This window comes from Canis aureus, chromosome 3 (genome assembly GCF_053574225.1).
Source record: "Canis aureus isolate CA01 chromosome 3, VMU_Caureus_v.1.0, whole genome shotgun sequence".
NCBI lineage: Eukaryota > Metazoa > Chordata > Mammalia > Carnivora > Canidae > Canis > Canis aureus.
The window spans coordinates 45,476,337-45,490,520 of record NC_135613.1 but is presented as its reverse complement, the minus strand read 5'-3'; the positions used below and the strand labels follow the sequence as shown (position 1 = coordinate 45,490,520).

At 33.3% G+C, this 14,184-nt stretch overlaps 1 protein-coding gene across 20 annotated transcripts in view; it reads right to left on the bottom strand.

Annotated features, from left to right (window-relative positions):
- MIER1 (MIER1 transcriptional regulator) overlaps positions 1-14,184 on the bottom strand; it is a 59,221-nt gene that overhangs the window by 14,281 nt on the left and 30,756 nt on the right. For 15 of the 20 annotated variants that reach the window (XM_077892206.1, XM_077892207.1, XM_077892210.1 and 12 more), the window contains 6 exons: positions 13,665-13,826; positions 13,018-13,168; positions 11,596-11,660; positions 7,951-8,023; positions 1,281-1,432; positions 233-314 (listed from right to left, as the gene is read on the bottom strand). In XM_077892206.1, coding sequence (XP_077748332.1) covers positions 233-314; positions 1,281-1,432; positions 7,951-8,023; positions 11,596-11,660; positions 13,018-13,168; positions 13,665-13,826 — 685 coding nt within the window. The remainder of the gene's footprint in view (positions 1-232; positions 315-1,280; positions 1,433-7,950; positions 8,024-11,595; positions 11,661-13,017; positions 13,169-13,664; positions 13,827-14,184) is intronic. The other 5 variants (XM_077892211.1, XM_077892218.1, XM_077892221.1 and 2 more) reach the window with 2 other exon arrangements.

The following is a 14,184-nucleotide window of genomic DNA, read 5'->3' as shown; positions in this document are numbered from 1 at the left end:
TCCCATAAAGGATGAACAGCCTTAATCCCATAATGCTTGTTATATATAAGTTATTTAAAAAGTCACAAGTTATTTGTCACTCAGCAAGTACTTACTGAACTCAGAAAGATCAGGATTATTAAGCTTAGGATATAACTATGTAGATAACTATGTAGATTGGAGATCTAAAGTTTATTAAATTTCTGCTAAGTCATGAAACCAAATAAAAATGTAATACATTTTTTATGCTTACCTCTAGCTGCTTTTACATTAAATCTTAATCTTCTCAATGCTTCTTCTGTGTCAAAATTGCATTTAACCAATTCATATAATGCCTAGAAAAATAAAATGGTTCAGTATGTGACTCTTCACAAAGTTCAAGGCTACAATTTCTTAAGAAAGTAAAAGCTCTTCCTGAATCCAATGTTTGGACAACAAATAATTCTAGTGAATGCAACACACAGAGCACTACAGAAAAACAAATTCAATCCTGATAATTAGTGTCTAAATACTTAGAAAACAGGATAAGCTAATACTCTTAACTTGGCAGGCATACTAGCTCAGAAATTTAAAAATGAAAAGAAACTATTTTATAAAAATCACAAATCCCTTCTTTTTGGCTTTTTGCTGTTCCATTCAAATTTAAATCAGAAAAGCAAAGCATTAAAAAAAAAAAAAAAGAAAAAAGAAAAGCAAAGCATTGATGATAAAAGGCAAAAAAAAAAAAAAAAAAAAGGCTGTTATCAGGTTCCTGGTAGGCATTAGTCTATCATATATCCCTGATAACATTATTCCAGATATGTATTCCCAAGTTGATGACATCCACAGGTTCTTAGGGACATCCAACGGAACTTCAAAAATCCTAATAAGTATATACACAGGCAAAAGGAGTTTTTTTTTTTTTTTTTTTTTTGGCTGAAATGATATTAATGAAGTGAGTGTGCATGCTAGCTATTTCAGATTCCCCACAGATGACAGTATAGCAATTTTGGTATACGGTATAGAATAATGTGAGAGCATTTGCCTCTATAAATGTAAATCTATAATATACAAATATATATGGTTATTTAGGGAAAATTTTTAGTTATTTCTTTTTTTAAATTGAACTATAGTATAGAACAGTATTATATTAGTTCCAAGTCTACAATACAGTGCCTGAACAACTGTACACATTATGCTATGCTCACAAGAGTCACCATACAAGGCTATTAGAACACCACTGACTACATTCCCTATGCTGTCCCTTTCATCCCTGTGACTTACTCATTCCATAATGAAATAGTTATTTCTTACTCATGTACCTGTTCATTGTCTTTTATGTGAGATCCTTCAGGAATTGCTTCTACACCTTTCTCATCACCTGTTCTTCTAGATGCATCCTTAAGAAATACAATCACTTTATCTTCTGGTAAGTACTCAGGATCCCACAGGAGCTGATCATCGTTTTCATATACTAAAGTAGTAAAACATAACGTTAAAAAAAGCCAAAAATTGTTCAAGTTTGTGTCAAACCACTATCATTGAATGAATAACTCATACTTAAGAGCCAAAATGTTGAGAACTGAGAGGTAAAGTGTGGTCCTAATACTTGCCCACCTTTGTTCTTGGGCCATATTTATAGCCTTAGCAATTTAAGCAATCTAAAGAGAGAGATACCACTTGATAGCTCTTATTACAAGCTAAAATGACTTAGCTTGATTTTACCAACTCCAAGATTTCTTGGTTTGAATAGTACCACCACCGCTCACTACCTATATGACCCTGGGCATACAGTATGACCTGCTCTCTGCCCCACCTGCAAAATGAGGATAAAAACACTATCACATAGAGTTGTAAAGATTTATACCACTTTAGAACAATTCTGGCATATATTAAGGTTCAATGGATGTTACCTATAATAATAATTTTTGATGTAAGATATCTAAAAGAATGCTCACCAAATGTCAACACTGTTTATTACTTGGTAAGATTTGGGGTAATTTTTCTTACTTTTATGTATTCTTCTATGAAACTTAAAAATGTATTATAATGAACATAAATTATTTTCATAAAACAAAAGTCTTTCCTTTTTTAAAAAAAAGCATGTAGCTTTCATCAGAATTCCCATTATAATAAGACTAAAGCCTAAATCCCATCATGATTTACAAAGTGAAAGGAAAGGAGGAAAACCTAAGATGAGAGAGCCTTATGTGATTCTAAGTGAAAGATGACGGAAACATAGATAAAATTAAGGAACAGTCACAAGACAGAAAAAAATACAAGAAATGTGGCACCACTGCAGCTAGGTGAAGAAGATGTTCCAAGGAGTACTAGACTGGTTTAATGCTGTTAAATGGCCAATATGAAAACTGAAATAGGTATGTTGGATGTACTAACAAGGAGGAGGAGGTTTCAGAGCTGCTTCTGTGCAGAGACAGAAGCCAAGGCCACACTGGAGATGACTGAAGAGTAAATGGAAGGAGAAGAAAGAAAGCAGAGGACTTCTGAAAAGTTCAGCTGCAAGAGAGGAGATGGGGTAACATCCAGAAGAAAGTTTCTGGTTTTGTTGGTTTTAAACATGGGAGACAGTTACTTAAATGACAACAGGAAGAGGGCCAGCTAAAGAAAAAATGTGAATTTAAGAGATAGAGGCTAACTGACAGCACCAAAGTTCCTGTGTTATGAAAAAGGAATAAACAGCTAACTAAGCATCTCCTATGTATCAGGCGCTATGTTAGGTATTTTCATATAAATTACCTTGTCTCACACTCCACCACCACTACACATATACACTTTAAAATATCCTTCTATCTTTCTGTTCCCCAAAACAGATACATTCTTCTTTAAAGTACAAGGACAATCTCTAGAAAATCTTCATTAGTAAATCTCATTCCTTTTCTAACCTGGTAACATAATCTTAGTCAAACTTTAAATTGTAAATACAATAAAAATGTCAAGATAAAGTGAATTTGGATACACTACTGATTTTTGTTCTCTGCTTAGCCTCTGTTCACCAAAGGGGGGGGGGGAATAGTTTTCGTGTTCTTCAGACTGATGGGTGGAAGGTGGACAAGGTCTTACAAAGGAAACCCTAAGAATCATGGAAGGTGATCTCTGAGTCCTTGTGTTCTCCCATTTAAATATCCCTATGTTGTGCCTATGAAATAAGCACAAATGACCTGGAAGATATTTCTGGAATCATTCTGTAAGTTTTAGGTAGCCAAAGGATGCAGGGATATTTAAAGTAAGTACACAAACAGCAGATGGCGCTAAGTGATAAGCCAGACCCCGAACTGTAACAAGACAGCCAGACAGGCTGACCCTGAGAACACATCTCATTTTATACAATTACAACATACTAAAAAATAACCATGGATGAGAACAACTAGTATTACCACAGAGAATAAACCACATTGCCTTTACTGGTTCCAGAGATAGACCAAATTATTTTCCACTTGTTTCACTCTAAATAAAATATGAGTTTTGACTATGATCTAGATAAAACAGGCACCACCATGGATTTTTATTAAATGTCTGTTGTAGAACAACTAAATGCCAAGAAATCAGAAGAACATCACTATGGTAAAACATACTAAAATACATGAGAAATAACATCTATAAGTAAAATATAAAAACTATAAAAGCAACAAAAAGAAACAAATACCCTTTATTAAATGATTTTGTAATTACATGATGGATTTTGAAAGATCACAATTATTGAAATGTAAGAGCATCTTCTGAAACTATTTCTAAATGAATTATGAAGCCTAAACATTACAATCTTTAAAAAGCAACCACAAATATATAATGGTGGATACAACCTAACATGTGATTCTAAGTAAGTGAGAGCTCTGCAGACAGGAGCATACTTAGTGTATTAACATAAGTTAGCTAGGAAAGTGCTTACTATGGCACTGTAAGTAACAAATTAAATTTGTCAAATAAACAAAATGGGTTGTCAAAATAATTTAACAAAGTTCACTGGGTGTGTGGGTAGTGGGAGGTACTAATGTAGATACCTGAGAAACCACCATCAAAAAACCACAAACTTCAGCAATCTGGGAAATTAATTCCCAATGAATAAATTTATTAACTTTCAGTTTTAAGAAAAAAAGTGTTATTCCACTTTTAATACCTTAAATAAAAATTCAATCTAATCAATACTTTATGAGGCTAAAAATGCATAATTAGTTATGGTATGATAATGAAGTTTACAACAAAAATTCCCACATTCTTTAAAAGTCACACTGTGATTAATGAATGACCTACATTTTAAGTTGTCTAACAGAGCTTTTCTAAATACAGGCTAAATGAACTGCCTTTTCAACAATATTATCATCAACTAAAGATAATATGTGTACATTTCTCAGTAACAATCAGTAATTTTTCACATGTTCATTAGAAACAATTTACATGGTCCTTTGCTATTCACTACTTCTAATTTCTAGCCATCATTTCCTTACTCTAAAATTCTACCATGCAAGCATCAAAATTAGGTAAGTACCTTAGCTCCTTCCTTTGACCTTTATCCCTATAAGTAGACTAACTAATTCTCAGTCAGTCTAGTTCAGGGTTCTCAATCTCAGCAGTACTGACACTTTGGGTAAATAATTATCGGGTGGGGGTAGGGCGTGGGGCAGTGATAGCAGCCCTCTACGTTTTAAGATGTTCACCAGCATTTAATTCAGTCTTATCACAAGAACTGCAGTGTTTAGTACATGAAAGAAACAATAAAACACACAGGGAAATGAAAAATCATGCTTTTCATCTACTCAACACTTCTTTGGGAATTAAATCATTTCCATTTGGTCTGAGTGGGGCTGACACCACACCCTGGAGCCCCAAGAACACATAAATGAGCCAAAGCAAGTCAGAATACTCACTCTTCTCTCTCGTCACAGTAATTACTTCTGGCTGAGTGTGACTCAAGCTAAGTCCATAAAGGTTCTCTCTAGGACTTTTGTGGGGGCAAAAGTGGATGTGAAAGTTATCATTTTTGTTGGTTCTCTAGCTACAAGGACAGTGTAAAATATAGGCCAGGAGTTCCCAGCTCTTATTTTGTCTGGCAAGGAAGGAAAGAGGGAAAGGGGAAGGACAGTTGATATAATAATAACAACCCCAAATCCAGTTATATTTGAAGCCACACAGAACCTTTGTTAAACAATCAGGTAAATTCTTTTTTGCTGAAGCTAACTGAACTGGGTTTTTACCACTTGTAAGTAAAACAGCATAAACGGATGCTTTCTGAAAATCTGAGTAATAAAACCTAAACATAATGGATAGGATTAATCATCCAGTGAACATTAAGGCCACTCACTGAGCACTTACTATGCACCATACACCATGCTGTTAAAACTACACATAAAAATACCACATGCAAATCCTTATGAAAGGCTCTGTAAATAAACACTCTTACAGCTATTTTATAGATGAGGAGAAAAAGTTACGTAAATATGTCCAAGGCCAAATGCCTATGAACTGATCAAAGTTTACTGACTCCATATCAGTTCTGTTAACATTATTCTGTACCTACCTAAAAACTCAACCACCAAATGTTTACTGAGTACCTATGTAATAAATCATACTAGGTATTAAGAATATAAAAATGAATAAACAAATGATTATAATACACTGTGCTGAGTGTAAGTGCTAATTCACATAAATTTAAGAAAATGTTAACAGTAGTTGAGATTGTGTAATAATAGATAAAGTTTCAAAGGAAAAGGACTTGAACACATATATAAACAAATCTTGTTTATATAACTGAAACAGAAGTGTTAACTGATGAAGAATATATAAGCTGCATGGAGCCTAGTAAAAAAGAAATCAGATATCAGAGGGAGAAAAAACTTATCAGTGTCTCTCCAGGATACTCAGTAATAGGTTTGCCTTGTATCAATGAAAAAATTCTAATCCACTTGTCAAATAATTCCTACAGTGAAGACATAAGATATCTTAGTTTAGTGGCATTTTTATCAAAATCACTCAAACCAAATGCTCTCCCTTTTGAATGTGTGCTCACCAAACCAATGAAAAATATCTTGCAAACTTTATCCTGTAAGGGAAAGAATGTACTAATCCATCAGTATCCTTTTGACAGTTTTTTTCTAAGGGTGTAGTTTACCTAAGTTTCACAGGAGGGTACCCTAAGTGGTGACAAATTCTGAGTATTATGACAAAAGTTAGAATTCCTAGAAATACAAAACTGAGGAAAGTCCCTCTATCACAGTGACCCCTCCAACACAGTATCACTCTACTAAATCTACGTTGATTCTCACACAATCTAAAATGCTTTAAGTTCACACAATGAGAAAGCTTCATAAATCAACTTTCCTGGAAAAAAACTACATATAATTGCTTTTTAAAATTATAATAAAACTGAAAGCATTAAGCCAAAATTTAAAACACTGATATTAGAGATCATGATAATTTAGTGATATGACAATATAAACATGTATTAAAACACATTAAGATATAAGTAAAAAAAAAGATGTAAGTAAAACTATCTTTAAAAGCTCTAACACTCACCTGCCACATATAAAACAAAGATATTTTCCTATCTACCTACAAAACACAAAATTTTCTAGAACAGACCTATTATTTTTCAGTCAGAACTTAAAAAAATTAATTTATTAGAAGTAATGTTTAACTTTCAGTTCTTTAAGTTGGAGAAAGAACTCAATGGTGAAAATGCACTGATCATTATATAGCATATAAGCAAAGCATAGCATTCAAAATTCAATTACAAATATAAATACAAATGCCAATGGTTCACTTATTTTTGCACACATTACAATGTATTCAGAACAAAACATATGTACAGGATTTCACTATATAAAATGTCACTCCATACTGACACCTTTAACATTCCTGTATATTGCAGGAATTAACTTGAAAGTGAGCACAATTATTACTGGTATGATAAAACATTTTTGCGTCACTAGAATTTATTGGCCTGTGGTGTTCCCTTAATTGCCTCTTGTCTACTGCTTGCCCTGAAAGCAGGTACATACTTAATATATAAAGAAATTTTTTTTAAAGATTTATTTATTCATGAGAGACAGAGACAGAGAGAGGCAGAGACACAGGCAGAGGGAGAAGCAGGCTTCATGCAGGAAGCCTGACGTGGGACTTGATCCCGGAACTCCAGGATCACACCCTAGGCTGAAGGCGGTACTAAACCGTTGAGCCACCTGGGCTGCCCTAAAAGAATTTTTTAGAGAGAATACTAAAAGAGAAGCAAAAGAATTCTACAACTCTGAAAGGCTCTGCATATGTAAACTGAAAGGTGAAGAAGACAACTGAAATAAAAAGAAATGGAAGAAAAATTTCTAGCATTGAGTGATCTCATACTACACATGAACTCATTAGAAACACACATTTCTGGAAATCATCCAAAATGAATAATCTGAAACAGATTTAAGTCCTTAAGTATATTATGTTACTTGAAGTTTAAGTATTTATGACTTACCTTACAATTCTCAGATAAAATGATGGGAAAAAATTATTTACAAATTTAAGCACAGACGTTTTCCCAAATTATTTTACAAATAACAAATATCAAAGTACTCAATTTTAGTAATACTGAAAGTTTTAACACTTAAAGCTTTTTATATTTTTGTTTGCTTGACTTTTTTAAACCTAATAGCTTCACCAAACAAAAAATAACCTTTTAAATTTAAATTATACGTTACAAAAAAAAGTATATTCAGAGTATTTTATATATGAAAAAAATTAAAAGCTGAGATGTTTTAACTCAGTATCAAAAAGGCATTCAAAAAAAGGAAAAAAAGGCATTCATTTTTTTTCTTGCTAGATTTCTATGGATGAAACTGGAAAAACAAAAAACATGTATCTTCTTATAGAAATAATGAAGGGTCCTCTTTCATAAATCAGTAAGGTAACAAACTATCATGTCTTATTCCCTATAAAGTAACAGTTCATCACTTCGAAAGCATGAATTTAAGCTTTGTAACTTTACTAATAACCCACCTTTTTCATTTTCTTTGTATCTACAAATGCCGACTGGAATCTCTGCTTGAAACATGGAGCCCACCATAATCTCCTATTTAAAAATAACATAACACACTAGGTAAGACCCAGTAACACAGATTTTATATCCATTTTTTAGCTTAACCATTTTCCTGGGTAAAGTGTTCATGGTTTCTCAGTCATAAAAGATACAACCAATTAACTACCTCAGAGGAGTATTGTGAGGATGAATGAGTTAACAATAGATAAGGGCTTGGATATGATTGGATGAAAACATTAGTAATAATGGGTAATGCAATATACACAATGAATACGAGCTTTACTTCAAAATATGGAGAAAAAGAAATAAAAATGAATTCTTATAATTCAATTAATAAGATAACTGCAAACACCCTGAAAAACAAAATTAAATTCAGCTATTTTAAGATATTTACACTCTAAACTATAAACCCTGGGTCAGCATTATCAGAGTCACCTGGGAAATTGTTAGAAATGTAAATACTCAAGTTCCACCTGAGACCTATTTTGAACCAGAACTCTGGGGATGGGACTCAGGAAGTAGTATTTCAACAAGCTGTCCAGGTGATTCCAACACAGACTTCAGTCTGAGAACTACAGGTTTAAAGTAACAAAAAGGATTTGTATAAAGCTTAGTAGAGGCCAAATGTATGAAACTCTAAACCAAATGGATAAGCAGGATAGTGCCTGACTTTCATAAAAACAGTACAAAATGAAAAAAGTAACCTCCCCAAAACATAATTAAAATCCTATTTTAGGAAACATGATCATCAAATCTATGTAGTCAAATCACAGATTAGGGGGAAACTGGCTGTTCAGAAAGATAATGAGATCACCACCGATGAGATGTTACAAAACAGAGGGATCAAGATTACAGACCCTCCTTTATCTGGTCGCTAAATGTTAAGAATAAATTCACCATGTTTTCAAAATGAAGACCTAGGCAGAAAAGTTGCAAGTTTAAGGTAAAAGATTAGCGATTAAATAGTTTAGGGGCACCTAGGTGGTACAGTCAGCTAAGCATCCAACTCTTGGTTTCAGCTCAGGTTGTGATCTCATGGTCATGAAATCAAGCCCCGTGTAGGGCTCTGTGCAGAGCCTGCTTGAGATTCTCTCTCCCTCCCCTCTTCCCACCCATGTGTGTGTGCTCTCACTCTCTAATCAATTAAAAAAAAAAAAAAGTTTAAATAACTCCTAGGATTTAAACAGTGCCTCTCTTGTTTCTGTCAACCCATTGATATGTATCTCATTTTATCTAGCACAACTCCAAAGACATGTGCTTTGTAATTAATTGCTACATCTATATAGGAAAACCAGTCAATTTTCTAAAGAGAGTATCACATGAAAATTTACTCTTATAGGAGAACTTTCTTTCCTTATTTAAAAAAAAAAAAAAAAAAAAAAAGAGTACCCTATCATCATTTCTTGTGCCTCTTTTACCTTTACTTCCAATGCCTACCAGAAAATAAGTTCTCAACCCTCCTTGTCTGAGGCACTTCTAAAAATATCAATGCCTGGATCTATTCCAAACCAATTAAATTAGAATCTCAGGACAAAGTCCCTGGATATCAGAATTTAAAAATTTTCTAAGTGATCTAACATGGAGCCAGGTTTGAGCTTCTGGACTAGTACAAAAATAAGACAACTCCTTTTTCCTACTGAATTTAGAGCACTTCTTTTTACCTGCTGATTTGTTCTGTAGGGAAGGGAAAGGAAATAGCATCTAGGAGCATTATGTACAAAGTCTCTTATGTGTAATTTCCGTTAAATCCTCACCAACTTTGAAAAGGCTAATTTTTATTCCTGTATTGTATGTGAGGAGATGACACTCAAAAAATTCATTTTCTCAGGATTGCACTATTAAGTTCTGAGGCTATAGCCTAGACTCAAATTTGATTTCAAAGCTGTCTCCTCTACCCCAGCTTCTAGAAAATAGAAAAATTCACTATCTTACAAGCCTTAGATGATGAATCTGAATCTTGACAATTTTTACTATACCAAAATCATATTAATAGCTTAGATCTACTATGGCCTGTTTTATTACGTTATTTTCCTGAGGAAAGGAATATTCCCTTATGTCTCTCTACTCTGGGCTTTTGTTCCTTCATTAAAAATGAAATAAGGGATCCCTGGGTGGCGCAGCGGTTTAGCGCCTGCCTTTGGCCCAGGGCGCGATCCTGGAGACCCGGGATCGAATCCCACATCGGGCTCCCGGTGCATGGAGCCTGCTTCTCCCTCTGCCTGTGTCTCTGCCTCTCTCTCTCTCTCTCTCTGTGACTATCATAAATAAATAAAAATTAAAATAAAATAAAATAAATAAAAATGAAATAATAATTCAACACTTACTCAAATAATCTATTATATATTTTAGACACAAAAAACAATTTAAGTTGAAGATAAAGTTTAAAGGAATAGTTTAAAAGATACAGAAACTTGAATTTATAACAGTTTAAGATGACTTCTAAGGTTGCTAGCTTTTTTCATAATTGCTGCATAGTGTAGGAATCAGGTAAAAGTGAAGAACACTTACCCAATGGGTCACATAAACAGTAACTCTGTGACCCTTGTTTTCGGTCTTCAGCCTCATTTTTCATTCATCATTCACTCAAATTAATTAATACATACTGTACAGGGCTAACCTTCCCTCCCATTCTAACTGACACCTTCTTTTACCATTCTAACACACTGAAAGACAGTCTCTCTCTTCTAAACATCTCCTTGGACCCCCAGAAATGGATCAATTCTGGCAGAAGACTACAATCCTTGGGTAGCCCAGTCCAAGTTCATTTGAATACTTCATTCTTCCTAATAGAAACTCTGTAAGTATGAGATGTTCCCTTATTTTAATCAGCAACGATGTCAGCTCTTTTATAAGTCTGCTCCAGGCAAACCAAAAACTATAAACTATCACCACCACAAATAACAACAACAACAAAAAAGCCACAGGAAAGACTCAACAGTGTTAACTAAATAACAAGTACAACAAAGTGCAGAAAGCCCACTCAACATGATGTTCAGAGCTACTCTGCTTCCAAAGAAATGACTATTCATACACTAAATTTAAAATCAGACCTAGGAAAAAGAACAGCAAAAAACAAAACAAAACAATGCAGTTTTATAGAGCAAAATCGAGTAAGCTAGCTTAGTAAGAATGACTTCATTTCTTCTATATAAATGATTTGTTCTAATCAATTCTGCATGACATTTTGACACATTTTCCTAGTACCACTGCTTTGTAACAGCTTAAGATTAATTCTTCTACTCAATTGTATAACTAAGTTGTACAGTCATACACTTTTATAATTAAAAATCTAAATTACTAAAATCTACTTAACAAAACCAAAGCCTCAAATGCTTTCCCAAATATCTAAATTAGCACTAATTAAAAATTTCAATTTCTATTCTTGGTTTGAGACTGATTTGCTCAAAAAAGTCAAATTCTTTCTATACCATTATTTTATTTTGTAAAAAAATATTTTTCTCACCTTGATGTATTAAGGGGAAATTTGAAACACTTAAATGTCACAAAAGGGCTTACCTCAACAATACCAATATACAGCTAGTAAAATAATACTTGCTTTTTAATATTAATTTACCTAAATGTTGGGAAAATACGGCTCTAACTACCTTTTTCCAGTCTTCTGATGGAATATAATCTTCATCTTCTTCTGATTCTTCTTCTATTTCACTATCTAGATAAAAGAAGATAGTATTAGAAAATAATTATTTATCCTATCCACATCTGTATATTATTTTTATATCTACTATCAAACATTTAAGTATGCCTAAAAGTATCTGCAGAATAGGACTAAGATATTTCTGACCAAATAATACCATTTTAAACAAAGCAAAATAACCCATAAAAACTTTCTAGGATAATCTTAGAACACTGTATTCTCAGGAAATGATCTTCTACAAAAAAAATTAATGGAATACAAAGTTTAAAAGGGTAATATTACATATACAAGTTAAATCTTCCCATGGAAAAGCTAAGATAAGCAGTATATATAGAGCTTCTGTGCATACATAACTGACATACCAGATCAGAAGTATGAAATAAATATTGTTTTAAAAATGCAGTCACTTAGCATCCCACTTTTTTTTTTTTAGCATCCCACTTTTAAGCAAACTTTGGCAATTTACCTAAGAGAAAAAGGAAAAATACCAAGTTTTCCCCAAACTTAATATTAACACAATTTCAGTAATCTTTCCTTACACTGATACGCTTTTTAAGTGTATCAATCATTGATCAAAATTCACAATAAAATATCATTAGCAGCACTACATTCACTGCTAAACTAAATACGTATCAGAAATCATTGACAGGAAGCAGTAGCCATGTTCAATCAATTATTAGATCGCTACATTTCATGAGAGGTTATTGTTCTTCAAATGTTTTTCTTTCTTTTAAAGCACAGAAATCCAAACAAGTTTAAATAACACTAATGGTTGCTTTTCTCTTATCAAAGAGCTGTTATCCATAGTAATGATTCCTGCTTAGAATGAAACACCATGGAGTAGATGAAGCATGCAAATATCCAAGTTATATACATTAAATGTTGTTTCAACTACTGCAGATCTCTGACTAGATCACAACCATAGTAAAATTAGAAGAGTTCTCTGTGTATAACATATTACCACCTCAAGAGTAAGCCAGTTTTTTGAGAACTGGGAGCCACTGATTAGAGAAAGCAATGCTTATGAATATAGCTTAAAAAGGCTAAGAGAAAAGAAAGTAGAAAATGAAAACTGAGGAAAAGACTAGATGAAATAAAAAGATGGTCATGAGACAAATTTAAAGAAATGTTGAGGAAGGAAAAAAGGAACACATTCAAAATCAAGTAGTGTAGTGACACAACAATCTCTGCAATCTACTCATAGACAACAAGGCCCTAACACTGCTAAATGAATAACCCAGAACAAAATACGTTACTGTTCAGCCAGATTTGAGAGTAAAATGAATTCAAACAGATGAATGGAAAAGAAGTGCCATTTTACATCATATATTTAGTAAAAATTATCCAAACATTAGCAACTAATGACACTTACTTGTGTCAAAATATTTACATCGACGTGGGCGGATTATTTCTTGGGCATCTTGAGAAGCAACAGATTGTGAGGGATCATCATTGGAAGACTGAGTTTCATCCTCTTGACCTGATGAGTCCTTTATATTCTCTTCCTGTAGAATAATAAACTTCTTTAAGATGTAAGGAAAATTGTTGCAGAGGAAAAGTTACAGTATTCCAAATAAACCAAATGGCTAAAATAAATACACTAAATGCAGTATGGTATTAGTGGAAAAACTGGTGAAATCTGAATTGCCCGTAGTTTAACTAGTATGGTATCAATTCTTACTTTTCATAAATATACCATGGTTACACGAGATATAAATAAATAGGAAAACTGGATGAAGAGTACAGAGAAACTCTATACCATATTTGAATTGCTCTATAAATCTAAAATTATTTCAAAACAAAATTAAAAAATTGAATAGCTTTTATTACTTAAAAAGCAGTAGTATTTTTTTAAAGTTGGTATAAATTTATTTAGAAGAGGCATTCAAAAGAAATCTGGAATGACACAGATGAAACTATTATTTTTCAGGAGTAGGTTACAGGGGACTTCCAAAATTAAGAAATTTTTACTTCAACAAAGATAAAGACTACAATCTTAATAAATGTATATATTCTTACTTTATTTTCCCCACTACAGCCACTGTTATCATCATTATCAGCATCTTCATCATCTTCACCTTCTTCTTCCTCTTCCTCCTCCTCCTCATCTTCTTCAGGTAGTCGAATAGTACTATCATAACCATAAAGACTGAGAAGTTCATGAATTGGCATGTCTCCTTCCTAAATAAACCAAATAAAAAGTTAATTTCTGAATAGGTGAATATTTTATATTCGTGTAATTCATATCTTCATTCCATAGAGATTATCTTATTAGAGAACTGTATCAAGAATTCTCATATCCTAAAAGGTGAACAAAAAGAATTCTGAAATCCAGGAAAATGCTAGTCTTTCAAGAATTTCTAAAAGAGACTAATCAGGGATCCCTGGGTGGCGCAGCGGTTTAGCGCCTGCCTTTGGCCCAGGGCACGATCCTGGAGACCCGGGATCGAATCCCACGTCGGGCTCTCGGTACATGGAGCCTGCTTCTCCCTCTGCCTGTGTCTCTGCCTCTCTCTCTCTCTCTCTCTGTGACTATCAT